Here is a 27,909-nt window from a genome sequence, read left to right as displayed (position 1 = left end):
TTCACTGACCTCACAAGGAAGGGAGCAGGGATTCAAACCCAGGGAGGCTGACTGAATGTGGATGCACTAACCACCAGACTAGCCTTCCATGGAGAGGTCCCCTGGCCCCCAAGGAGGGTGGTGTGAATCCTGAGGGCCTTTCAAGATTGTATTCTACTTACCTGGGATTCTCTTCAAACCATCCACAGGTTCCAACCTCACACTGGCAAAGCACCTGTAATGAGTGAACGGAACCTATTCGTGATGTGCAGCATCTGATCTGAGCAAGCCTACACGGGAGACGGACCCTCTGGCTCCTCTGTGCTTGTGTTCTGCTGGGCTCCAGTAGCCAAGAGCTGGACCGCTGTTTCTAGCACCAGGCACTTACAGGTAGGTGCTTGAGTAAATGTTTTGGTAAGAATTTAGTTTTGGTCCATCGTTGAGAAGAGAGCATAATTAAGAAGTTTTGTTTTGTTTTGTTTTAAATAGACTATTTTTCAGAGCACTTTTAGATTCACAGCAAAATTGAGGGGACAGTACAGAGATTTCCCACATCCCCCCACCCTGACACATGCACTGCCTCTCTCACTACCCACATCCCCCCAGATGGTGCAGCGTTACAAATGATGAACCTACACCCACCCATCATTATCAGCCAGAGCCCATAGTCGACATTAGGGTCACTCTGGGTGGTGTGCATTCTATGGGTTTAGACAAATGTATAATGACATGTATCCACCCTACAGTGTCACACAGGATAGTTTCACCGCCCTAAAAATTCCTCTCTGCTCTGCCCATTACTCCCTCCCCACCCAACCCCTGGCAAGCACTGATCTGTCTCCATTCTTTTGCCTTTTCTAGAATGTCATGTACTTGGAATCATACAGTGTGTAGGCTTTTAAGATTGTCTTCTTTCACTTAGTGATACGCTCTTAAGGTTCCTCCATGACTTCTCATGGCTTCCTCGGTCATTTCTCTTTAATACTAACTAATATTCCATCGTCTAAGAAGGGCATACTTCTCATCTTACAGAAACGAAAAGCACTCTCTAGATCCATGGAATTCGGACTGAACGGGGGATCCACAAACACCATAGCATTGCGGGCACATTCTAGAATTCGATGTCCCTGAAGAGACGCAGAAAAGGACTTTTTCTTCCTTAATGGCCACAGTAATGATGCCCGTAATAAAAATCAGCCCGATGGGCCCTGTCATCCGAAATGTAGGCTAGGTATTATGTATGCCGGGTCTCAAGAATGAGCTTCACGGGTAAGACGCTGGATATTTCACAAATGCTGACTTCAGATTTAAGGGCACTGGCTACTGAAATTGGAAATTCGTCTTACTCCTTTAGTGGGAAATGGGTAACCGCACTTGAACACCTCGTGAGCTCAATAAACCTTAAGCACACGATTTCAACCAGGATAGGGCATCAGCTTGCTGAGAAAAGGCAGAGGCACTGTGGGTGCCGAGCCCTCACATGCCCGTGGTGCAGGCCCCGCGGGCTGCTTGGGTGCGTGACTGAGGGTTACACAAGCTTACCCTTAGGAGGATTCTGGAGGCAGAACTAGGTAGGAGACCGGGGCTCCGGGCGCCGCTGAGAGGCAACAGCGCCACCTGCTGGGCCCGCGCGGCCCTGCGAGCGCGGGAGGGCGAGCGCGCCTGCGCAGGGGGCCCGGCGGCCGACTTCAGGCGCAGGAGGGGTGCTCCGCTCTGCCCCGGGCTGGGAGTTAGGCCCGATTGCAAGCGCATTAGGCCTTAGAGTAAAACGTGAATGTGAAGGGTGCTTCACTCATAACATCCGCCCGCTCAAATAGCCCCCCTGGACCGTCTCCATCAGCCACGGCAGCCAGGCCCGTAACCACACAGTCCATTAACCGCTCCGCGCGCTCGTGGTTCCTGCACAGAACTTGTCGTTACGGCGAAATATGATCATGAATTAAGCGAGAGAAGAAGGCATTTGGCCGTTTATTTCAAACCCAAGTCGAAACTAAGCCAGACTGAGCTTTTAGCTGACAAGTATTTAAAACAAAGGACTCAAAGTCCTACAAGTTTTTATAACTTTACAAAATTCGACTTGGACCCTTGTCCACCTGACTCCTTTACTCAGATTAATCACGTTACTTCCTGACCTCTGGGGAGAACTATGTATTGACCTCCAAATTCTTGAGACATTTGAGCATGGGAAGTGGGGTCCGAGTGTGTACGTAAAGCTTTATCGTTCACTTTATAGGGGTTGCCATTTAAAGCAAACAGCTAGACTCGATTCCCTTCCCGATTCCCAGATCTTCTGGAGATAAGAGGGAACACAGGGATCTGACACTTTGGGGATTCCCATTGTGTGTGCTGGTCCTTTCATCAGGGCTACTTTATCATCCTGTGAGCCCACGAGGCCTGAGAAGAGTCTCTGACCCACCCTTTAACCATGGATGAGTTTTTGGCTCTTATGCCAAACAAGGTCACAAGGCCAAAGCAAGATGCCCCCAAACATTTCTATGGCTTTGGAGCAATTACTGTGAAACTTTTTAGTGCAAACAAGCTTAACTCTTCATCAGGATCCAGTATGCATTTGCTTTGGGACAAGTCGATCTCCAGGACAGGGGGTGGAGGCCTCCCAGGTTCCATGGCCTCAGGAAACAGTGGACCCCTAGACGCACAGGATGTCTGTGAGATGGCGACTCTCTAGAGGTCATCAGCATGAGGGATGGAAAGGAAGAGAAGGCTCCTGTCACTTGGGCAAGGCAGTTCACCAAGTGCCTTGGTGGGCATGAGTAAAAATCCTATAACCTAGTCACACCAATGTATAGTACTCCTTCCTTACAGAAGAGGAAACTGAGGCTCAGGAAGGTGGACTGGTTTATGGACAGTCAGGGAATCAGCTAGAGAAAGAGTCCAGAGAGAGGCCAGGTTGACTCTCCCACACGGTCTCCCCCTCATGCTGCTTCCCTCAAGGCACAGAAAGCCCAAAGCTCACATCTGTGGTTGACTAAACTTCAGGTATAAGAAAAAAGAAAGAAGAAGAAGAAGAAGAAGGAGGAGGAGGAGGAGGAGGAGGAGGAGGAGAAGAAGAAGAAATAGAAAATCTCTGTTCTCTTATCAAACATTCCATCTTTTAAAGTAAGTTAAAGACAAAGTGTTGCCTTTAAATGCAGAATTATGGGCGCCTGGGTGACTCAGTTGGTTGAGCGACTGCCTTCAGCTCAGGTCATGATCCTGGAGTCCCGGGATCGAGTCCCCGCATCAGGCTCCCTGCTCGGCGGGGAGTCTGCTTCTCCCTCTGACCCTCCCCCCTCTCGTGTGCTCTCTCTCATTCTCTCTCTCAAATAAATAAATAAAATCTTTAAAAAAATAAATAAATAAATGCAGAATTATCAGGTCCAAATGACATCCTTAATTGACCTTGGTTGGTTGCTGTTTGTGTTTTCTTAGTTTCAGTTTAAAGAACTAAGAGCAAAAGTCCATATTGTTTATTCTGTTCCCAGCCTCAGCTTCTCCTCTTTTCTTCCTCCCCCACCCCCAGCCTTGTCAATTTGTAAACAAATCAGAAAATCCCCAATGGGCTGAAAACCTGTCCATACTTTACTCCAGCTGGGAAGAATTGTGCTCCACCAAGATTCAGACCCCGTTTATAATGGAAACCCTGACGGGCAATGTTGTGATTATAGTCTTGCCATAATGAATGTATCTGTGTGGTCAAAGTCACGGATTTTTCCATGGTATTTTTTCCATGGGAGATTTCCTCCCTGAGAGCTGTTAACTTAAAATCTGGATTATAGCTTTGACTTTAGAGCAGGATCTCTCCTGGCATCGATATAGCTTGAAGTTAGTGATTATATTGACTTTGGTAGGCCTGATTGGCAAGGGGGATATTAGTCAAATTGATTTTTTGCAAGATTGATGAGGGTAGGGGATAGGGATCTGGTGGTATAGAAATTTATGTCAGGAAACTTGTACACTTTCCCAGATTTTTAATCAGGGAGTATGTTCTCTCCTCTCTGAGCTGGTGGCTACATAAAAGGACAAAAAGTGAATAGGGGCTGACAGATATTAGGGTGACCAGCCACCCCAATTGGCCTGGGACTATTTGGTGTTAGCCCTAAAATCTTGCATCCCAGAAAACCCTCCAGCCTCAGGCAAACCAGGATAGTTGGTCACCCTAAATAGTATGGAAAATTGAATTAAATTCAGGAGAGCAGGAAAGTAATAGCCTTATTTCAAAGAATAACCAGACTGAGGTTTAAAGTAAAATCCTTCCTTGATGCTTAAAATACTTAAGTATAATCAGCATTTAGCTTGAGAATGTATTCAGGAAACAGCTCAAAAAGAATGTACAAATCTTATGGTTGGTGCGGCAGAATATAATGTGAAAAACCAAACAAACCACTATTCTAGCTAACAATTTCAGAGGTTAACCTCTCTTCTGCTCTTTTGGAGGCATAAGCAGAACAAGGCATCGTGTGGGGGTTTGGGTCCCCCCTAGGAGGCTGCGGCCAAGGGTCCCACCACCTAGAGTGTTTCCACGGTATCTTGGCTGCACTCTAAACACTTCTTCTCTCTGCTAGAACAAGAAAAGGATGCAGGAGAGAAGGAAGTCAGAGGCCCATCAGGGGAGCTGGGGTCCCCTACCTGAGCCCCCACATAATGCCCCACCCAAGGGTGTCCCTTTCTGGTCTCAGTTGTTCTGTTTGCCTTTCCGAGGGCTGCAAAAGCCACCTTTAGGACTGCCTGAGGTGAAGAGAAAGGAAGGAATACAGAATCCAAACTAAGGCAGACATGGCCAACACCAGAGCCAAAAACATTGGTCCAGGGAGCCCTGGACAAGCCTGTAGAGTGTTGAGAGGAAATGGATATCAGCCCTCCTTTTTGATGTGTAAAAAGATATGTCAGGACATGAATATCGAACCTATCTCTGGAGTCATAAACGCCGAGGCTTTGGAGTATGTCTAATATCTCTTTCTGGATTTGTAAATTCAGAGCCTTGTTAGATGTGCGTTAACTTGGCCACGAAGTCCAGGCCCCGGGGCTGGAGAAACGGGGCGCAAGGGAAGCGGCCCGCGGGGCTGGACTCTTCCCTCACTCCACGGAAGGTGGGCTTGGCCACATGACTCATTGAGGCCACAGAGCGTGGCAGGACGGGCAGTGTGGCCTGAATTTCCGGCCAGCGCATCCACAGCTCCTCTCCCCGGGATGGAGAGCGCATGGCGCTCTGACTGGCAGCCCGACGCTGAGCCCCGAGGATGACCCGCAGACCCCGGAGGGGAATGTAAGTGCTCCTTGCTAGATGCCACTGTTGTGTTTGCTTCGCATCCAAAGCTCACACAGGCCCCTGCTTTGAACGAGGGAACTTCACCTCATCTCACCGATCTGATTCTGTTTCAGTCGTATGGCCCCACACCTGTCATAAAGCAGCTGTGACAAGGTGGTCACAAGGGCTCTTTGTTTTAGGCTCCCTGCTGATGTCATGGGAGTGCAGAAGACAGAGAACTTCCATTCTCATTTTTCTGCTTTTTTAAAATCAAGGTATAACTGATATACATTATGTTCGTTTCAGGTGTACATCCTAACGATTTGATGTTTGTATATATTGAAAAATGATCACATCTGTCACCACATAGTTACAATTGTTTTTGTGCTTCTTAATAGAAGTACCTGCCCCTTTATCAGAGTTCCGAGTACCCCATGGGAGCGGAAGAGCGGCTGTCTTGTTCTTAAAAGATCAGTCTTCTCCAAAAAGGCAGGGGGTTTGTAACAGTTTTACAAACACCCGCTTCCAAAACGGCTTGTTCAGGGAGCTCCTGGCTGGCTCAGATGGTGGAGCGTGCCACTCTTGATCTCGGGGTCTTGAGTTTGAGCCCCACGTTGGGTGTGCGATTACTTCAAAAAGTAAAATAATAAAAAACAAAAACAAAATGGCCATTCAGAAGCATTGCTTATGGAAGTACAATCCTTGGTCATCCAGGAAAAACCTAGAAATTCAATTCCACTTCCTGGGTATTGACTGAGCGATTGCCATGAGCCGCCCATGGGCTTACTTACTTCCCAGGGCAAACAGCTGAAGCAGAGAGCCGGCTGCAACCATCATGCATTCGCTGTAGAAACATGGGCATCGACCCTTATTTCCCACAGGTTCTGGAGAGCCCAGGGTTCCCTGCTTTTTAGAAACAGCAGTGAAGGTAGTATTTGTCTGGTCTGTAGTGTTTTTGTTTTTTTTTTTTTTAAGATTTTATTTATTTATTTGAGAGAGAGAGAATGAGAGACAGAGAGCATAAGAGGGAGGAGGGTCAGAGGGAGAAGCAGACTCCCTGCCGAGCAGGGAGCCCGATGCGGGACTCGATCCAGGGACTCCAGGATCATGACCCGAGCCGAAGGCAGTTGCTCAACCAGCTGAGCCACCCAGGCGCCCCTGGTCTGTAGTGTTTAAGGATACTGGTAGTCAGTCCCTTTCTTGCATCCTCTGTGGCTTCATGGGATAAGAAGGAAGTGAACTAGCCTTAGAGAAATCAAGAAAGCCACATGGGCAGGTGCAACAGCAGACGTAAGATAAATACCCTCGAAGCCAAGGCCACGGGAGCGACACACGTGTTTTGAAGCTCTGGCTGCTGGGCACTTAGGAGGTGGTGATGACAATCCAGTAGATCCAGTATAGAATGCTGAGCTCAGCAAGCAGAGGTTAAGCTACTCCTAATATTCTAGGGAGGAAAGGAGTAGCCTCTGACGTGTGGGAGCTGGTCTGGTGCCCACATTCCTCCGAGCCCTTTGTCCCACCTCTCACTGAGCCGCCCCCACGGGGTACACCCCCCCTGGCTGCAAAGGGTCACGAACCCACCTGCTTCAAGGTCAGGTGGCCCCTGGTGCTCTTGACCTGAAGGCATTGGCCTTTCCCTCTAAGAGTATCATACTTGTGCCCCACACATCCCGAGCACAGAGATGAAGACACGTAGTGTAGAGAAGTGAAACCCTCTGTCCTGTAACCGTTTCTTCAGGGGTGCGAGGGCATTCGGTCCCTGGGGAGCCTTCGGGAGGGTCCTGGCCCAGAGAAGCGCCTTCTACTGTCCTGGGCAGAGTCTCCAGTGCCATAGCCCACACCTTCCTGACAGAGTATCCCCTTGGCCAAACGCTGCTCAGGCTCCCCTGAACTTTCCAACGAGGCCTACTTCCACACTTTTCTCTGCTTTGTCCAGTTTTAGCAAGAATCCTGCTGCGTCGCTATTAGCAGAATCCTCCACGCTCAAGGTCTCATTCCCTTCTGTATCTGGTCAAATTCCCCAGGCCCCACCGGCCCCAGGTGAGGTCGGACCACCTGGCCTGCCTTCAGCGCAAACCCTGTTAGGTTGGTTTAGCCAGTCTTTCCCTTACCCCTCAGGCTTCCTCTCGGTACACTTCCGTCCACTGACCCCACTCTGCTCCTTGGCCCTCAGTTCCCACTTGTCCATGCTGTATCCGGAATGGAGTCCAGGTGTAGACTTTTCTCTTAACCCCTATTGCAATGGTCCTCGATATCATCTGCTTTTACTGCTTGCGCTTCTGCCCGGCTCTGGTTTGTCTCTGACGCTCCTTCCGCCAGGCAGCGGCTGGGGGCTCCTACAGGTACCTGTCGTACCGACGTTCAGAGCCGCTGTCTGCTATCTCCCTTGGCGTCTGTGGCCAGCAACAAGGACAATGACAATCTGACAGCTCACTGCGAAGTCACACTACACTTCCTCTCTGACGCCTGACTCTCGTCCCTGAACCCAGAGGTGTTTGGGAAAGCTAGAGCGGACCGCCCGCAGACAGCGCCCAGCCCTCCACGTGGGCTCTGCCTTCTGCTCCTGTGGTTTCTGACCGCACTTCTTTAACCAGCTCTGAAGGAAGGCTTCCAGAGACATTGGAAACGCTTGTCCCCAAGAACCCGCTTTAGGGGAAAGCTGAGATCACAAGTAGCGTCTCACATGGAACAGAGGAGGGAAAACAGTAATGAAGTGTGAGGTCAGCGGTGGAGAGGAGCCACCTGACTCCAAGTCGCTGGCCGGCTGACCTGCGGGAAGGAGGGCTGTGTATTTAGCAAAATACTAATTTTGGGCTGATGTTGGCTATGGTGGCAGGGAGGGGCCGCGTGGCCGGCTGAGGGGAGGACTCTGCCCTCCTCCCAGAGTGGGATGTCTGCGGAGTCGCCTGCCTGCCTTTCTGAGGTGAGGCTGGGGTCCCCTCGGCCGTGGCACTGAAGTACAGCATGGAGCTCTCCTGTCCTTCCCCTCCTCTCCGCCCACCCGCACCTCTGCTCCTTCCTTCGGGCTGTGCTCCCTCCATGCGGATGACTGCTTCTGGGCAGGAGCTGGGTCATGGCTGTCACTGGCAAAAGGGACCAAACTGGAGGTTTCCAACAGGTCCGCCTCTGAGTTCAGGACACCTTGAAACTCAGAGCCTTTCTCTGAGGACAGGGGGTCCTGAGGTGACAGTGGGAGCTCTTGCTGGGGAAACAGGGGTGTCCTCTGCTGGGTGTAGTGCTGGTTCAGCCCCCACGAAGGGGGACGAAAGCAGCCAGGACTGTCTTCTCCAAAGGCTGCACTGATCTTAGACCCATTTCCTGTTTCTAGGGCAAGTTTCACCAACAGCCAGTGATGATGACTGAGGAAACAATCCTCCAGAGCAGTCTGGCTTTCCAGCCCAGCCTCTGGGGGTCCCCAAGGTGGGCCGGGGGCCTTCCCCAGACCGGCGAACTCGTGACTTTTCTCCTGGCGTGTGCCCGGGCTCCCTGGCCTCTCCCCAGCTGGAGCCGGGGCCCGGGAGAAGTTTCTGTCTCTGCTTTATCAGCCCCTGGATGCCACAGACTCCTGGACGGACACAGCCCTGCCAGATGCCTGTGGGTCCAGGGTGTAGCGGTCTGTGATGAGTTAGCGAGACACTGCCTGAGAAAGAGGCAGAGAAAGAAGAGCACAAGGTTATGTTCCTTGAAGTCCTGCATCTTCCCCGTGGTCTGAGAACTCCAGACTCTGGAATTCCGAGTAGGGGAATATAATTGGGATCCCAAACAGGACTGTTGGAGTATCAGAGCTGGATATTCTGGGGGAAGTTAAGGAGGCTTCAGCTTCCACAAGCTGCAAGTGTTTCTAAACGGAAAAACGTAATAACAAAGTTTAATCCTATCGATACTATGACTTTTTTCTCTAGGGCAGCTCTAACTGAGCACTCTAGGTGTGTGTGTGCGTGTGTTTGTGTGTGTGTGTGTGTGTGATGTCCAGTAGAAAGGCTCATTTTACTTTCAAATAACTGGATCAAATGCTCAGAGTGCAACCATCCACACACCAGAGGATGGACTCCAAAACTAGGGGAGGGAGAGGCAAGGAATAACCTCAAACACAAGACCCAAGTAAAGGTTAAACATATCCATCAAAAACCCCATCTCAAGGAGTTTCCATGCGGAGCAACAACACTTCCTTTGAGCATAAACATCTTAATCACGTTGTTGTCAGTTTAATTTATTTTGATCAGAAGTGTTGACTACGGCAATAATTTCTTTAACAGAGCATTCCAGTAACCTCCCACGTTATTTCCAGTTTCCTGTTGTACGAGATCAAGTGCCGGGTTTCAAGGCGCTCATTATAAACAGCAAGAAACCTGGAGTAGAAGCGGGGGGGAAGCGCCCGAGGGGCTGGCAGACTGCGGTGTGGGGGAGCTGGGGGAGCCGACAAATGACCCCTTGGATCCTCTCCAACTACTTTCAGGGGATGAGGCATGGGGGGTCACAGTGGGCCTCCAGCAGGGGAGTGGAGACAGCATTCCTGTGGGATGAGTGGTGGCTCTGTGGTGGGTTCCCCTCAGCCACTTCTACACATTATTTGGAATTCTCACAATGATGTCACCCATCTTTGATAATGAGCCACCCAAGGTCAAAAAGGGGAACTAGCCCCCCTCCTCAGGCAAGTCCAAAGTACATGCATCTAATGAGTGACCTTTCCATGGGGCCACATCATTCATAAGGTTCTGGGTTGCAAACCCAATCTGGCATGCAGTAGGTACTCAATAAATGTTGGTCAGGGGAGCTCAAGATGTCAGCCAGAGCCATCTGCTTCAGAACTTGTACGCCTTTGCCGACAGCTCACCCACCATCTTCCTGCTGAGGACTCCCTCCAGGGCCACTTGGGAATCAGGGGTTTGGGCAGCTCCAGAAAGAGGGGGAGAAGGATCAGCAGCTGGATCTGTCTGAGCCCCTCAGGCTGGGAGCTGACCCTTGCCCCCGGCTCCCCGCTCACCATGCCCTGGGTCACTGAGAATGAAAACATCTTTCCTCCCCCGTCCCTCCCACTTTTATTTTTATTTCCCAAGCGTAGGGAGGAACGCCCTCTCAAGCTTACATTCATCTGTTAAGCCAAGTTAACACAGTGGGCATGGTGCACTCGGAGTCATTCATTCATAAAGTCAAGCTAATGAACTAAAACTGCCAGGCACTGTCCCAGATGCCAGATTGGAGCGGGGTGTGAATCCCAGCTCCACCACCTACAGAATGTCTGATCTTATGGGACATTACCTGACTTGCTCTGTGCCACCTTCCTCAGCTCTGAATTGGGGGTAATTCAGCATCCACGTCCCGGGGTTCTTGTTGGTAAGTAGCACGTGGTGTCTTGTCTGGGGGTCCTTGCTCTGCTCCCCCCGTGCTAGGATGCTGAGTGGGGAGGGACAGGGAAGACTCATGTTTAACCCCAGCCAGAACCCCAGGGAGGAGGCCCCGCCCACGAGTCCTTACGGATAGAAGTGGACAGTTTGGGTCCAGATTTGCTTGGGTTCTACTTCTGATGCCCTGGTGGGGACCATCAGCAGTCCAGTGAGCTCCACTCCTTGCTCTCCACCTAACTGCTCCTGAGGAGCTTCCTGCTCTTAGAGTTAGGGCATCTTAAAGAAACAAGTTGGGGTTGGGGAGGGAGGGAACAATAAGGCAGCGTTGGGCCTTACCAATCAGAAATCTGGACAGACTCCAGCTACGGTCCACAGGCTGGTCTGGGAGGCCCCCTGGAGAAAGGCAGTGGACAACAGCAAAAGGAGGATGTTCTCCAGCAGCATAGTCTACGGGACCAAAAGGAGAGTCACCACCCCTAGTCAAGTGCACATGGCCTCAGGGACACTCCCGTCCTAAATTCTGCAGCAGTATCCTTCAGTGTTGGAGGCTTTGTCCTCAATGCCCACTGGGGTGCCCATGGCTGACTGGGCCCCCCTAGAAGCAGGGTCAAGGTCTGAAAGAGCTTCTCTGGCAAAGGGGGATTCTCCTGGTTCTCAGTGCAGTTTATTAAAATATCTGCAGAATCATAAATGCACAGGGAATCGAAGGGCATAGTCCACGTGGCTATGGTGGTTCCCTTTGCTGAGTCAGGCGGGGCTGAGAGAGGAGACTTTTATTTCCAACTTTATACATTTCATATTCTCATGTGAGCTGTTCACGTGTCCTAGTTTTATGATGCAATAATTCAAAGTATCTGCAGGGCTCACAGTGCCACTGAATTCCAGTAAACTAGTGTCCCAAACTTTTATAACAACTTTAGTATACTTTAGTATTGCTTTGTCGATTATATGCCTCTTTAAAGGTAAATTTGGCCTGTGGCCTGGTAACAGCACTCCTGATGGCTGAACATGGGGCCTTCCTCCACGGTCAAAATGGCGGCGGCTTCTACAGAAGGCTCTTTGTACCCCTCACCCAGGCGGGCTTCTTAACTTTGGTTTCCAGTTTGTTTGTTTGTTTGTTTGTTTTTAAGATTTTATTTATTTATTTGAGAGAGAGAGAGCAGGGGGGGAGAGGGAGAGAGAATCTGAAGCAGACTCCATGCTGAGTGCAGAGCCTGATGTGGGGCTCGATCCCACAACCGCAAGATCATGACCCAAGCCGAAACCCAAGAGTCCGACACTAACCCGTGGAGCCACCCAGGTGCCCCTGGTTTCTAGTTTTTATATATAAAAATATATTTCTTAGGATAAGTAAACAAATAGGACATAATTAGAAGGTGGTATATTTAAATACTGTGTATGAGGTAATACTATTAGGCCAAAAGTCTTAGAAAGCTTTGCCGTGGTCATTCATGGGCACCATTTTAACTCCAGAAAAGTAAAATAAGGAGGGAATTGAAAGCGTTATGAAGAGCTACTCAACAATCCTGAGAACGCCCACTCTCCCCAGGCCTTCCGGCTCTGGGCGGCACTGTTTGAAAGGTCCAGCAGGTATTATTTCAGGACTCAATACCACAAAACTTGGAATTTCTCTCTCTCCTTAAATTAACTGCATCTCATCAGCTATCTGGTCCTGCTGAGTCAAATTCTTAAGTTTGTCTCAAATCCATTGCGTTTTTCCTGTCCTCACAGCCGTTTTCACGGCAGTTCTGATCCTATTGCTTCCTGTCTGAGTCCTATGGTTTCCTGTCTTCATTCCCTGTTCACGGTCTCTCCTCCACACCACTGCCAGGTGATCTGTTTCACCTGCAGATCAGACCTTGTCATCCCTCCCTAACACACCTGGAAGTAGCCCCATCTCACCTGCGGGGCATCAAGACCCCACTCCTTGACAATGCGGGCAATCCTGTTTACAATGCATCCCCAGTCTTTCTTTGCAGAGTCATCTTCCAACCCGCGCTCCCACAGGGACTGTGCTGGCTACCGGGATGGGCCAACCTGCCTGAGCTAAGGGATGCCCGGGGGCTGGTAAAACGTTATTTTGGAGTGTGTCTGTGAGGGTTTCCAGAAGAGGTTAGCACTTGAATCAGTAGACTGAGTAAAGGACCTGACCCTTACCCCCTCACCAGGGCAGGCAGGCCTCGTCCAATCTGTGGAGGGTCTGAATAAAACAAAAAAGTGGAGGGTGCCTGGGTGGCTCAGTTGGTTGGGCGACTGCCTTCGGCTCAGGTCATGATCCTGGAGTCCCAGGATCAGGTCCCGCATCAGGCTCCCTGCTCGGCGGGGAGCCTGCTTCTCCCTCTGACCCTCCACCCTCTCATGTGCTCTCTCATTCTCTCTCTCTCAAATAAATAAATAAAATCGTTAAAAAAAAAAGTGGAGAAAGGGCAATTCTCTCTTTTCTTGAGCTGAGACATCCATCTTCTCCTTTCCTTGGACATCCGAGCTCCTAGTTCTCAGTCTTTTGGACTCGGACTGACTTATCCTGGTTCTCCCACTTGCAGAAGGCATACCGTGGCCTACCTCAGCCTCCAAAATTGTGTGTGCCAATTCCCATAAATCTCCTCTCATGCATGTCTATACAGCCTATCAGTTCTGTTTCCCTGGAGAACCTTGACTGACACAACACCACCACCAACAAAGACTCTCTCCTTGACCAAACCTGGCTCAGATCGGCATCTCGAAGCCCTCTTCTTGCCTCGGCCTTAAGCCTGGCCTATACAAATTGCAGGCATGTGGTACAAATGCCTTTGTCAACCACCCCTCCCCCCCACACATTAAGAGACTTGAACAAACACTCCCATAGCTCCTAACAACTCAAGGCTGCCTCCCTAGGGTGATGAACTGGCCCCAGTTCAGTTTCTGCCTAAGAAAGCTAACACCGCCAGGAAGATTTACTCTCTGTTCCAGCCAAAATCTGCTGAAAGGCAGAGAGGCCGTGAACCCCCTCTTAGATGAGTTACTTTGGAAAGCTTGCACGTACAAATCCCCGTCTCTGCGTCTCTGAGGTGTAACTCCTCTGCCACCCAGAATTGCCTCCTCAAGGACCAGCGAGCTGTCTCTCTGACATACCAACGCTCAAGAACACCCTCCCGGCCCAGGGGTGGGAGGGCAGCCTGCTCTAACTTGCATGAACACCGCCGCCTGTCATGTGAGAAGTGAGCTCCTCCTCCCGATAAACGCAGATGGCAGTCACCTTAACCACCCCCTTTCCCGCTGTTGATAAATTTCCATCTCCCTGACCCTGCTCAAACGTCCGATGTCCCCCCCAGTCCATGCCCCCATCCTCCCTTAAAAATGCCCAGCCACCGCCCCACAAACTGAGATTTAGGTCCGTTCTTCGCTGTTGCAACGGACTTAATAAACTTTGTTTCATCACCTTTAACCAGTAGTCTGGCTCTGCTCGTCTGATGCCACCCACGCTCCTTTCCCGCGGGCTCCCTGACACTCCGTCTTGTTTCTGCAGCTTTGCCTGAAATGGCCCCTCCTCCCCACCCCCTTTTCTTCCGGCCGGGCTCATCCCCCGAGACCAGCTCGAATGCCCCCTTTTGTAAAGCCTTCTCGGACGCTCTCTGTCGGCCTCTTGTATTCCTGCGGGGTGGTCTCCGTCACAGAGCTTGCGTTCATGGGTCTGTGTCTTTGGGGCCCCTGAGGCTCCACCTGCCCACACGCCGGCCTCTGAGTCCACTTCCAGCACATGGAGGAAGCTGTATGTGCATGCTTAAGTGAGTGAGCTGGTAACAAGTGGAAGACATCAAACCTGGCTTGCAGGGCATTCACAAATCATCCAGAGGCCGGCTGCCTCCTCTGGAAGGGAAGGGAAGGCGAGGCGTTCTCAGTTAGGCTGGCCATCAGCACCACCTGACCCTGCTTCCAAAACACCGATTCCAGGGTCTCCCTCAGACCTGTTGGGCCTGAATCCCTGGCAAGGCCCCTGAGTGCCTCCGAGAGCCAGCCAGGCTGAGAAGTGGGGGCACAGAGGCCCTGAGGCCCTCCCAGCTCAAACGCTCTCAGCTCCACCGCCCAGCCGCGTGGCTTGCTGGTTATAGCTGGGCTCATAGCATCAGACCAGCTGGATCTGAACACCGCCTCTGTCTGCCCAGATGCCTGACTTTCCATGCCTCAGTTTCTGTACCTGTAAAATGGGTTTCGTCTCATTGAGTGCTGTGAGAAGTATGGCAGTTAATGAGCTTAGAACAGTGTCTGGTGCATGATGATCCTGCCCAAAATGTTAGCAATTACTAATGATTCTGTTGTTACTCCCAGGACCTGAAGACAAGAACAAGAGGTCATAGGAGAGTAGGAAAAAGTTCTAGCACAGAACCTACAAAACTACAAATGCTTCATACTTCTGTTGAGTGAATCAATGAAAGAGGAAGTCCAGAAGTTCCTGCTTTGACCTTGGGGGCACGGTTTCCATTATTTAAGCAAAGCCATTAACCATTAAAAAACAGAGCTACTCCAAGCCCCCAGGCCCATCCTCCTTAGAAAGTGATTTCTAAGTACTCTGTGGTCTTTTGGCTTTTGGAAAAACAACAACAACTTTCTCTTTGCCAACAAAACACAATTTACCCCAAAGGAGTCACTTTCTCTCTGGGTCAGGGCTCATGTGTCTTCCAGGGAAGGTGCCCGCTGGGGAGGGGCGAGGTCCATGAAAGGACAGCGTGGCAGGCCTGCCATTTACGGGGTGTTGGCAGGAGGCTTGGACCAGACACCCAGGGATCAGGGCCCGGCCTGGGCAACATCGCCGGCCGGCTGGTGACCCTGGACGTGGCAGGTCACCTCCGTGAGTGGAGTCCCCGGCTCCGATGAGCATGCTCAGCACCCCATTAGGCCGAGCGGAGCCTGAAGGAGTCTGTAAGTCACCCGGGCGAGGGCCATATGGCATGCCTGCACTCCAGTGCGGTCCACTTTCTCTCCTTCCCACTTACCTGCTCTGACCTCTGGGTTCTCGTGACCGAGTGAGCGGCTGGGAAGGACAAAGTTTTGTTTCCCTTCCTCCCGTAACAGCCTCTCAGACTCCTGGGGATAGGACAGTGACAGACGGCAAATGGAAACCCTCTCCGCGTGTCCCTCCAGCTCATCAGGCACGCTGGCAGGGGGACACCCTGCTCTGCAAACGCTAACTCTCTTTTATTTGCGTGCGCGGAGTGGGCTGGAAGCTGCTGCACCCCCAAGCGGGGCCAGACCCTGCGTGTTCCTCGTCCTCCCGCACAGCGAGATGGGCACGCTTACTCCTCGTTCTCAGACGTGGAAATTGAGGCTTGCAGAGGCTCCATAACGTGTCCAACACCACACATCCTCACGGTCTGTGGGCCCCATGGCCTGTGGTTGATCACCTCCTAAAAGCAGGAGGTGACCACACCACCCGCCTCTCCTGGACAGGAGCTGCCCCTCCTGCCCCTTCCATTTGCTCATGGCTCCGTCCTGCAGGGTCTGCTCCCCTGAAAGTCTCTTCCCCCATTCATCATCAATAATGGCCATGAGGCGCTGGTTCTTGTGCCCCAAGTTACTTATTTACTCTTCACAGGGGACCCCGGGAAGAAGGTGGATCTTATATAATCGTCACAGCAACACCAAGAGGCCTTGTTCTCAATGTGTGATGAAAAAACAGGTGTGGAGCGTTCCAGTCCCCGGCCAAGTGGGCTGGTAACAGTGAAGGGCGAGCCACAGTCCCAAAGCAAGCTGCCTGATCCCAAAATCTGTGCTCTGCAGTGCCGGCTACCTTTTCTCTCCCCCGCTCTTGGCAACGCAGCTTGGCTTCCACCTTCTGGTCCAAAGCATCTCTGGTCATCCCGGCAAGAAGTGATCCTCACCGTCCTTGTGAGTTCAGGCAATCTTATCTCCTAGGATTTACCCACATTCTGCCTTGTTGTTTGGTTATCTGGGTATGGAGTTTATCCCCCTGCTGGACTAGAAGAAGCCTGAAGACAGGCCTCCTGTCACCTTCGTGCCTTCTGCACAGTCTAGGGCCATGCCTGGAACCCAGTAATGATGGAGTTGATGAACAAGGACACCGTGTATGTGACTTAACATAGCTGAGCTGTGATGCTAGCTATCAGACGTAAAGAGTGTCTACAAAACACAGTTCTTGCTACGGTGACCACCGTGCAAACAACTGGACGTCCCGGTACCATTTTCAGAGCTTGTCATCATCTCTGTTCAAGATCCAAGCTCCTTTTAGAAGCCTTCCTAAGACTAAGCTGTTCCTTCTTACATAGCTGTACACACATACACACATACACAAGTACACACACACACCCATGCCCTCTGTACATAGAAAATGAGCACATTTAGGATTAAAGAAAGCCATCATCCCCACTTGCCATGTAAAACGTGGCCATCCGATGTCAGGAAGGGCTGTCCCAGAAGCTGAGGTAGCAGAGGATGTACCCGGCCCCCACGAGCAGGTCGAACAGCTTCCAGTGGCAGATGCTGTCCACGATGTCACTCCTCTGCGCCACCAGCCAGAAGGTCATCACCAGCCCGTGGGCACCTGGAGGGAGGCAGGCCGAGGACGTCAGCGTCCAGGAGGGGAGGGGGCGGGGCAGGGACACGGAAACCGGGGCCTCGGAGCTGTCCTCTCTGCACTGACCACACCTGACTCAGCATCCAGTGATTCGACAGGAAACCCACACCTTTTATCTTTGCCCCTATTGTCTCACTGGATCCTCACAGTGGGTAGTGAACTGATGTGGGGATGAAAAACAAAGACTAGCTTCAGTAACATCTTGCAAACCTCACTTCCTGATGCCCTTCGAGTTCAGGAGGTGTTGAAGGAGGCAGTTAGGAACCCCCCGTCTCCCTATGTTTTTAGTCATTGCTTCAAGCCGCAAGCCTCCACGTCCAAAGAGAAGAGCTATATGTGATCCAGCTGTAATTTCTAGTCCCACATTTTAAGATGGATAATACCTAACTGAAGTTGGAGCAGAATTTTTTTAAATGAATAAAGCAGTTAATCTTTCTTTAGGAGCACAATTTCTTTAAAAAAATTTCTCCTTTCTGCTAACACGTGTATTAAGGCTCAAGTCTAAATATTTCTCAATGCCTCCTATTCCCTAGAACGTGAGTACACTGTTCCTTGTTGCCGAGTGTATTTGCTGATGTCCAGAAGAGATACCTCTCCTTGGCAGGGACACCCAGACCCCTGCAGGACTCCTGCAGGGTCACGCAGACCCCGTGGCCACCACTCTCATCCTCATGCGTCTAGACCGAGGGCTGGGGGCGGGGCTTGGCTCAGTGCAGGTGCCCTATTGGAGACAGAGAAGAGGTCCAAAAGCCAGCATTCAGAAGAAATGGAGGGCTTTCAGAAGCTGTGCGTGACATCAAAGTATGTACTGTATATTTTGTATCGCGTCGGGACAGGCAGGACCCTATGCCTGTTTGTCTACAGAAGAGATTTCAGCCCGTGATACAGAACACGGTCTGTGTCGTGTATCGTGAGCACAATTGCAGCTGTGCTCTGGACTTGGCCGGGCGTCGGGGCTGGGCTCCCTAAGCTAAGGGAGTGTGTCTGCAAAGAGAGGCACCCTAGGCTCCTCCCCTCCATGGACGCTCATGGGGGATGGAGTCCATTCCTCCATGCTCTGACTCTGGACTGGCCATGACTACTTGGACACGGAGAATACGGCAGAAGCCACGCTGACCCAGGGCCAGGCCAGTTTTAAGAGGACTGACAGCTTCTGTTTGCTTTCTCTCAGAATTCCCAGCTGCCGTGTCCACAGCCCCAGCTGCTCTATTGAGGAGAAAGTGGGCGCCCCGGGGTGCCAGGCATGTGAGCAAAGACGCCATCTGTACGGCCAGCCCAGTGAAGCCTCCTTATGGACCCAGACACCCGCCGTCCTACTGCACCCACCTGAGATCCCCCACCCCCTGGCAAGAACCCCCCAGGTGCCCAGCGAGCCCCCCAGAACCGAGGTGGTTTTAAGGCATCAAGGTCTGGGGTGCTTTGTTACACAGCCACTGACAGCCTGCTTACCTCCAGAAACCAAAACCCAGATGTGGTAAGCTCTGAAGAAGAGAACCAGGCTCAGGACACGGACCCCCAACATGCCCATCCTCCAGGGCTGCTGGTAGAAGAGGGTGGCCCGTGGCGTGAGGAGCTGACCAGCTTCATGAAGCCCACGCAGTAGGCATGGCACACCAGGGCCCAGGCCAGCGCGGACCAGGAGCACAGCGTGCTCACACCTGGAGGGGGAGCGGACAGCAGCGGTGTTTGTGGGGCGCCTAACCTCTCCATAAAACCTGGCTTCCCCACGGGCATCCCTAACCAAGCACCTGAATGGGTGGACAACACAACCCTGTGTACAGACATGCACGCCTACGCATAGGAAGCAACAAGGACGCGTGGGAGATATTTTCTCTGCATGATGCAGTGGGCGCTCCTCCCCAGCAAGGGAGCGGGGCTCTTCCCTTGTCCGCCCTTTAGGAAAAGTGGCCGAGTCCCTGATCCTCTAAGCCCTCCCGTCGAAGCTCTGTCAATGATGAAGCAGTTAGATGGCCCTGACCATGGTATTCCCTCCCAAATGCACTTTGCTGTTCAAGCCCTAGGAAGCAGGTTTAGGCACAGCAATAAAACAATAACACAAATTGTGCCAGGCCCCACCATAGGGACGACCAGAAGGACAGGGCTGTCATGACTTGCATGCATTTCATGTAAGCACACATAAATGTGGATGCTCGGAAAAAGAGAGGAGGAGGAGGAGGATGCTGGGAAAGAATCAAGATGTGACCAAGAGAAAACAAGACACAGAGAGCCTTCACTGCAGAAAATGCAGGTGGGACACACATTCACTGGATCAGAGTTGTTCTCAGTCTCCACAAGGCTCTCAGGCTCAGGCCTCTGTCTGCGTCCAGTCAGGCCAGTGACTGAGGACGCAGGAGAAACAGGCACACAGATCCTACGAAGGAGCCGTGTGGGGTCCCTTCCCAAGGTGTTCCCAGGGTAATGTGACCATCTACAATTTCTACTGCGTGGACTGACCCCCACCAAAGCAGCGAGCCCCAAACAAAAGCCGATTCGGACCATCGTCTTGTGCTGGTGGGTGCGGGCTGCCCTCTTTCTCCCCAACAGGGGAAATCATCGATTGCCAGGATTTACTTACGTCAGGCATTCCTTTGCGTTCCCCTTGTGAAGTCAGGCGGTCCGTGCTCGGGGGTGGGCTTTTCTCACCTGGCACAGTATCTGTGAAGTCCAAGGCGAGGAAAACATGCATCTGGAGCAGCAGGTGGGGCCCCGGCTGCATCAGAGCTTCCAGGAAGGCGGGGGACAGACAGGTCAGCCTCCTGCAGCAGCACCTGGTCTCGGCAGGAGGCTTCCCGCTCTTTCGATAGAGCAGTGGACGCAGCATCCCAATGCCTGAGGAAGAGCAAGGGCCCGGGGTGCAGAGCCAGACATTGACAGTTTCAACAGGATGCCCCACACCCCTTTTCCTGGCCGATCAGTGACAGACACCCAGCACTCTAGAACAAGCTGCCCTGTCCAGGCATCAGAGCCCCTGAGCTGGTGATCCTGCTCCGCAAGGCCGGCCAGAGGCCCACTCTGCCCACATGTGGGCGGATCGGGGTGGCGGGACGGGAGCCTGGACCAGACAGGCTTGCTGGGGGCTGCTCTGGGCCCTGCAAGGTCTGGCGCTAACCCTGACCTGTGTCTTCCACCCCAGGACTTCTTGGGATGGGAATTAACTGGCTCAACAAATGCGTGCTGCAAGGCATCATGCTGTCCTTGCTTTAGAGCACAAGGAAATGAGAAAACTCTCGTCCTCATTGTCACAGAACGTGGAACTTTGTGTGTCTCTGCAGCTGGGGCAGGCACAGGGCAGAACAAGGAAAGAAACGGGGGCTTCCCTGGGGACCAGACAGGGGGCTGGAGCGTGACGGGAAGGTGTCACAGTCTGGCTGGGCGACCTTCCTACAGTCGAGACAAAGGAAGCAACACGAAAGAAAAGAAGTTCGGAAACGTTCCTGTGTCATCGTGTTTCCCATCAACCCATCCTAGAAACTTCTGCCTATGCTCCCGGCTTACGAAAGCTGTCTGGAAGGTGACATGGGGCCCCATCCTTTACCACCTGAAGAGTCGTGTAGCAAAAGGGAAAACGAAACCACTCCCCAGGCACACACACTGGGGCACCGTGGACTTGGGATTTTCACACAGCAGTTCTCCCTCGTGCACCCAGGTCCCCCCTCAGCGTCCTCACGAGCAGGAACAGGGGTGATTACTACACCTGCTCACAGCAGGGACAGCTGTGTCCACCCAGGCCGTCTGGGACTGTGAACGTCTGTCTTGTCCAAGTTAAGAAAAATGGGGGAGGGTATCTTAATTTATCTCATCCTGAATCCAAGCAAGATGCATCTTTAAAGTCACCTGAAAAGCTCCCTCCGTAAGGGCCTCCCTAGGACCCTGGCTATGCGGATTACGAGCCTCGCTCTGATCTCTGGCCAACATGTCTGTGGCCTGAGCGGACAGGGGTCCTCTTTGAAACGGGTTTATTCATGGTTCCGAGGGCCCAGGAAAGATGCTTAAGGAAGCGTGTTCCTTTTTCATGATTTGGAATCCTGGAGTGAACTGATTTCTTACTGAGTCTTTGAAGCTGTGAGATCTGACACAAGCATAATGTTAAGAAAAAAACCCAACAACAACAACAACAGAGAAGGTCAGGACTGCAAACATCAGGGAGGGTAGCTTTCCTTCCAGTCCCGAATCATCTGTTCTCCCTCTTCCTACCCTCCCTGAAGCCTTCACTAGGTCAATGTGCATTTTCGTTGGGTTTTTGCCACCTGCTGGAGATAGAAGGCATGAAGGAAAGGAAGCAAAGGAAAGACTTTCTCCAGAAGCCCGGGGCTCAGCTGGGGAGAGAAACCATATGCTCATGAAAAGTTTAAGCAGGAAGAAAATCATGTCAAATCGAGCTGTGGATCATGGTGGAACGAGTCTGGGGCCCGAGGACAGTGTGGTCAGGGAGGGCTCCCAGCAAAGAAGGGGCGCACGCACCTTGGACAGGCAGATGGGAGCAGGGCTGAAGAGAGCTCATGTGGGGCCGATGGGGCAGGAAGCGGCCACTGAAATGGTGGGTCCATGCTGGGGACAGCGAGGTAGGGGCCGGACAGCAGGAGCCTCTTCTGGTCTAGCTGGGGGTTTAGGTCTCGTTTCTAAGAAATAAAGAGCCGGGGGGAATGTAGTCCACCTGGTTTTGTGAATGGGGTGTCTGGGTCCCGTGACAGAGAGGGGAACTCAGGTGATGACATCACTGGAAACTGTTGGGGACACCGGGGTCACAGCTGAGGCAAGGTGGGGGTGGCAGCAGGAAGGGAGAGGACTGGTCACTATCTCCGTCAAATTCTGTCCCAGGGGTTGATGCCTCATTCTGGGTCCCCATCGGCTCCCGCCCAGATTTCTGGCTGCTTGCCTGGGTCCCGGTGTCTCCCCACTGTGCCCCATGGTCTCTACCGTCCCCACCACCCCCACCCAGGGCCTCACTGGACTGTGTTATTCTGCACCCATTAAACATTAACTCCTGAACCCCCCGCATCACTGTTCTACTTTCTGTTGACTAAGAACCTTGTGTAACTGGATTATACAATATTTGCCCTTGTGGGACTGGCTGATTTTACTTAGCCTAAACCCCATTGGGTCTCCAATGCCTGGAGGGTAAAACTCAAACTCCTCCCCCAGTTGCAAGTCCCGGTGTGACCCAGTCTAATCTGTCTCCAGCCACACTCCTCCCATCTAGAAAATTCTCACCCTGCGCTCACACTGCTCACCAAGCACACCGCCTCTGGGAGGTTTTCTGCCTCTGCAGCGGGGGCAGCTGTTTTCCAGCTGGGCCACGCCCCCGTGCCCAGGCTGGTGCCCCCCCCCCCCACCACCACCTCAGGCCTGATGCTTGGGCTCCAGCACCAGGGTGGGGTTCCCAAACGTGAACTTTAATCACCTGGAGCCCTGTTTAAGTATATTTGCAGGACCCCAGGCCCAGAATTTCTGGTTAAATAGATGCATTTGGAGAATCAGAGAAAGTCTGCTGTGATGTGATGTGGGTCCAGGTGCATCTTGAGGTCTTGCATTTTTAAGGAGTCCCCGGTGGTGATCCGTGGCTGGTCCCCCAGCACGGCAAACACCTTCTCGCTGTTCTTCTGAGTTCCCTGCTTACAGCTGCGTCCCAGTTAGGCCTCAGAGCCCACATCTCCATCCCGTGCGTCCAGGCCCTTCTGCCACACACATCTCCAAGCGTGAACAAACGCGCACCCAGCGCAGCGCAGCGCAGATGAGGGTATAACATTTCTAGTTGCATTAGGAACAAATGCTCCAGGCGGACCCTCGGAAACACAGTAATTAACATAACTTCGGAATGAAGTTTCTCAGCAAGCTCTGGTTTGTCCTAACAGCTTAAGTAAGAAGCCATACGTACCCACTTCATCTAGAACAGTCTATCACAGGCCCACAGCTTGAAGAAGATGCATACTGCCCTCCATCTTCACGCTTTCTGGTGATGTTGAACCTGAGATAGTGAACAGCTCAAGGTTTTGGGCTATGGCTGATTCTTTTTTTATTATTTTATTTATTTATTTATTTATTTATTTATTTTTATTTGAGACAGAGAGAATGAGAGACAGAGAGCATGAGAGGGAGGAGGGTCAGAGGGAGAAGCAGACTCCCTGCCGAGCAGGGAGCCCAATGCAGGACTCGATCCTGGGACTCCAGGATCATGACCTGAGCCGAAGGCAGTTGCTTAACCAACTGAGCCACCCAGGCGCCCTGATTCTTTTTTTAATCTTTTTTTTTTTTTATTGTGATAAAATACAGATAACCTAAAATTTGCCATCTTAACCATTTTAAGTGTACAGTTCAGTGGTATTGATAATTTATTAAATTAACATAATTTAAACCAATGCTACAACAGATTATTAATAATTTATAGTAATTCATAATGGTGTGCAACCATCCCCACCATCCATCTCCAGAATTCTTTTTATCTTGTAAAACTGACATTCTGCACCCATTAAACATTAACTCCTGAACCCCCCGCATCACTGTTCTACTTTCTGTTGACTAAGAACCTCGTGTAACTGGATTATACAATATTTGCCCTTGTGGGACTGGCTGATTTTACTTAGCCTAAAGTCCTCAAGATTCATCCATGTTGTAGAATTTCCTTCTTTTTAAAGACTGATTAATACTCCATTGTGTGCATAGGCCACATTTTTCTCATCGATTCATCTGTTGATTTGCTTTGCTTGCTTTGCTTCACATTTTTAGCTATTGTGAATGCTGCTGCCATGGACATGGATGTATAAGTATCTTTTCCCAACCTTGTTTTCAATTCCTTTAGGTACATACCCAGAAGTGGAATTGCTGGATCACATGGTAATTCTGTTTAACTTTTTGAGGAACCTCCATACTGTTCTCCAGAGTGGCTGCACCCACTTGCATTCCCACCAACAGTGTAGGGGGGTTCCCCTTTCTCCACATCCCTGCCAACATCTGTCGTTTCTTGTGCTGTTGATTTTAGCCATTCTGACTGGTGTGAAGTGGTATCCCATTGTGGTTTTGATTTGTATTTCCCTGATGAGGAGTGATGCTGAGCATTTTTTCATGTGTCCATTGGCCATTTGTATGTCTTCTTTGGAAAAATGTCTGTTCATGTCTTCTGCCCATTTCTTGATTGGATTCTTTGTTCTTTGGGTGTTGAGTTTGATAAGTTCTCTGTAGATTTTGGATACTAGCCCTTCATCTGATGTGTCATTTGCAAATATCTTCTCCCATTCTGTCGGTTGTCTTTTGTTTTTGTCGACTGTTTCCTTTGCTGTGCTTTGGGGATGGGGTAACCGGGTGATGGGCATTAAGGAGAGCACTTGATGTGATGAGCAAAGGGTGTTATATGCAACTGAAGAATCACTAAACTCTACCTCTGAAACTAATAATATGAATTAAAAAAAAACTTAGAGCCAAATTTGTGGCTCACCGTGAACAACTGTATGTTTTCACTTTATCCTGTTTTCTGACCTATTGTTCCTCTTCCTGACTTTTCTCATATCTTTTTTTTCCTTTTAAATTATGTTTTTTTTAGTTCCCCTTATTTTTTAAAATAGAAAGAGACATAGCTGACTAGTTGTTCTTCTTGAGGCCTAATTTTCATGACTCTCTTCCCTATCCATCTTAGTGTTAATACATACCAGAAACTCATATCACCGCTTACGAAACTTTGAGGGAGCATGGAGAAGCAAAGAATGTGGAGCCAGAGGTGGACACCAGCAGCATGAATACAGATGCATTGTGGGCCTGACACAGCCCTGTCCCTGCAGAAGGCACTGGACTGGATGGGCCTGAGGGTCCTCACAGAGCCCCAGAAGGCAGACTTATCGGGCAGTTATTCTGGAAGCTTCTCTCAAGTGACTGGCATTCACTGAACTCTCCTTCTGAGTTATCACATGTTTGGTTATCTGTCCTCAAGGTCACATACAGGGCACCCCAGCCCTTAATGGGTTTCCTCCTAGGCTGGGCTGAGGGAAGGGGCTGAACATCTCTACTATGGTAGATGGTGCCCAGGAGGGCCTTGAATCCTGAAGGCATAAACCACCAAGAACAGCCAGCAGCAAGCTCAAACTTGCACTGACTTCCTGAACACCCTTCCAATCCTCGGCCTTTAGGACTTAACACACATGTGAGCTGCATGGCTTCACTGATATAATCACCAAACTTTTCTCCCCTTTTTTTTTTATTCCTGGCACCTAGGGGATTATGAGGTGGCTAAGAGCTGAAATTTGCCATTTACATAAGCTCACAGACAGGTCTCTCCTGACACTCCAGGTATCCAAATACTCCCAGTGAAACCAGTATCTTACCTGCAGAGGGCAACCACAGGTAAGGCTCCTGGGCACCAGGCCCATCGAGGCTGCTTTGTGTATGGAAAAAAAAAAAAAAAAACCTGGGCCTGGCTCTCAAATGGCTTTGTCCTGAAATAAAGCCTTGAGCCCAATGTCACCAGGCCAGCTCCACGGCCTAGTCTGTGGCTAAATCTATGTCACCTTCTTCAACTAAGGTAGCAGGGGTTTAAATGCAACTGCCTTAAGTGAGGCCCTTTCTACAGCTCCAAAGCCTTGACCAACAAATTAAACAAGAGCAAGACGGAATTTGGCCAAAGACACACACACACACACAGCTTTTGAAGGGTCACAGCTGCCTCTGGAAGGAGCTTCCTGATGTTAGAGACGCTCAAGGAAGTGCAGGCTGGAAGAGGGGATGCCTATCAGAGCAGGGGTTCAAAGTAGTGGCTTTGAGCATCCTTCCAACCTTGAACTTTTATGACCCTAGGATAGAATGCATAGGCTCCTACTGCACTTAAGAAATCCCTCTCCACGGGTGAAAGGAGGCTGCTTGTTCCTACCGCTTCCACAGGCCAAGCTGAAGGAGCGGGAATTAGTACGGCCAGCAAACAATGACCTTGGTGTCCATCTGCCCAGAACCACAGATCGCTCAGGCCCTGGACCAGGAAGCCAGGTAGTAGCACAGAAAGGGCCAGCCACCCCCAGAGGAGCTGTCCTGGGGTGAAGTCGTAGACTGTGGAGTAGAGGCCTGCGGGATGAAAGAGGAAAGGCGAGAGGGTGAGTGCAAGGCTGGAGGGGAGAGTGAGGGCCCCTCCAACCCCGCATCCTCAGCACGGGCAGGATTCCCTGCTGGACCCAGTCCTGGAGCAGGCACGGCCAGCTCGCATTCTAGACAGGCCTGTGGAGGGATGAAGGTGCCAGGCTCATGGTCACAGAGAGAGGCTGTTGGCTTGCATAGGACAGCACGCACAAAAACTACTTGGCACCTGGTATGTGCATTTAAAAAATGCTAATCCTCCTCTCTGGGGATTTATTTTTTAATTTTTGAGGATGCTAGGGTAAAGTAACATAGAGGAAAGGGACAAATCTAGGTGAGGGTCTGTACTCCCAATCAGTGACAGTGGGGGGGAGGGGGGCTTGTGTCTGTCCAGCACCAGTAGGTGCACAAATTCACTCTAGTCGTTTTATGTGATCATACCTTGGGTTTTGCAATATTTAAGTTTAAAATGGATTTATGGGCACACAAAGCTGCGAATTGTAGTGGAAACGCAGCATTCCCCCGGGACCAGATAGGAACCCTGCAGGGCTGGACCGAGGGGCCAGGGAATGGACAGGCTCTGCTGGGAGTCCTAACCACCTGGGCTTTCTGCTCCCCACCCCCTCTACCCACCAAGGTAAACGAGGGCTTCCGGCACAAACAAGTCTTTGGAGGAGTCACCACCCTGCCTAGGCCCAGCAATGCTGAGGCCGCAGTTGGTTCTTGGGTGAGAGGAAAAGTGGGCACAACGTCTGCGGGAGCACCTGGGGTGAATACCGACACGGGGCTCCTGTGTGGCCCGAGGCCAGCCTGTCTGGGCGCTGGACCAGGGAGATTTGGAACAGACCTCCCTCGCTCCCTCGGCCTCCTCCCGGGTGAAGATCTGGCCCAGGGCGCCACCGAAATCGCGCTGCGGGGACGCCCCAGTGGGACCCACAGGGACAGTCTTGCAAACTGGAGATTCCACCAACCCCGAGGCAGCAAGTTGCCCACAGGGGTAAAGCTGAGAGCCGCCGCCCGCCGGGGGTCCCCAAGTACGTGCGTGCTGGGAGGGGCGCGGGGCCCTGGAGGTCTTGAGGCTGGGACTCATTAACCCCACCCCTCCCCAGGGACCCCGCTGAGACAGACCCATCAGCAGGGAGCCCGGCGCAAGCGGGCGGAGGCCTCCTCCTCCCCACAAAGAGTTACAAGTTCAAAGCAGAAAGGCGCTAACCGGTGTTGCCATCTTGCTGGGCCAGGACGAGCTCCCCCGGCAAGCCGTCTGGCCCAGTCCTGAAGCCCGCAGCGGATTCAAAGTCCTCCAGGCCCACGCGGCCGCCTCCCCCGCCGCCGAGACCCCCGGGCAGGCCGGGGCGTGGGGGTGGAGGTGGGGGTGCGCAGCTCGCACCGCGGCCATCGGCTGCGTCCAGGAGGCCTTTCCGGAGGGAAGGGCGGAATACACGTGCCCAGGCTCCAGGAGAGGACCGTGCACCCGCGGGGACCCACCGAGGACGGGGAGGGCGGGCGGGGTGCCACCGTGCACGCACGGGCGCGCGGAGCCTAGCGCCGTCCGGGGCAGGCTGCCCTCCGCGGCAGAAGTGGCCCGTGCGTCCCGGGCGTCCGGATGGGTCGGGGGCTGGAGGGATGAGCGGGGCAGGCGCCCAGCCTGGGGCCGCCCGGCACTCAGGCGCGCTCTGCTCGGCCGCCAGCAGCGGGGCGGACAGCCCCAGGGCCCCCGCGAGCAT

The 27,909-nt window shown here is 51.9% G+C and overlaps 1 protein-coding gene and 1 long non-coding RNA gene across 3 annotated transcripts; one reads left to right on the top strand and one right to left on the bottom strand.

Moving 5' to 3' along the window:
- LOC118010105 lies at positions 1 to 9,279 on the top strand. 2 transcript variants are annotated; one of them, XR_004679118.1, is made up of 3 exons: positions 1 to 369; positions 1,012 to 3,096; positions 8,553 to 9,279. It is a non-coding gene; the product is annotated as an uncharacterized LOC118010105 (long non-coding RNA). The 2 variants fall into 2 exon arrangements; XR_004679119.1 differs by having other exon boundaries at positions 1,012 to 5,242.
- On the bottom strand, positions 7,854 to 27,909 carry XKR5 (XK related 5). The gene is given in 12 exon segments (XM_035004308.1): positions 7,854 to 8,234; positions 8,237 to 8,754; positions 8,756 to 8,860; positions 10,901 to 11,016; positions 16,935 to 17,104; positions 18,587 to 18,718; positions 18,721 to 18,795; positions 19,781 to 19,865; positions 19,867 to 19,966; positions 25,989 to 26,020; positions 26,022 to 26,176; positions 27,852 to 27,909. Coding segments are annotated over 12 exon segments (1,764 nt in total). The 3' UTR covers positions 7,854 to 8,016.

The sequence above is a fragment of the Mirounga leonina genome, unplaced genomic scaffold, assembly GCF_011800145.1.
Source record: "Mirounga leonina isolate KUSES-001 unplaced genomic scaffold, KU_Mleo_1.0 Mir_128, whole genome shotgun sequence".
Lineage (NCBI taxonomy): Eukaryota > Metazoa > Chordata > Mammalia > Carnivora > Phocidae > Mirounga > Mirounga leonina.
Note: the sequence above shows the minus strand (reverse complement) of the source record. Positions and strands in the feature narration are given on the sequence as shown.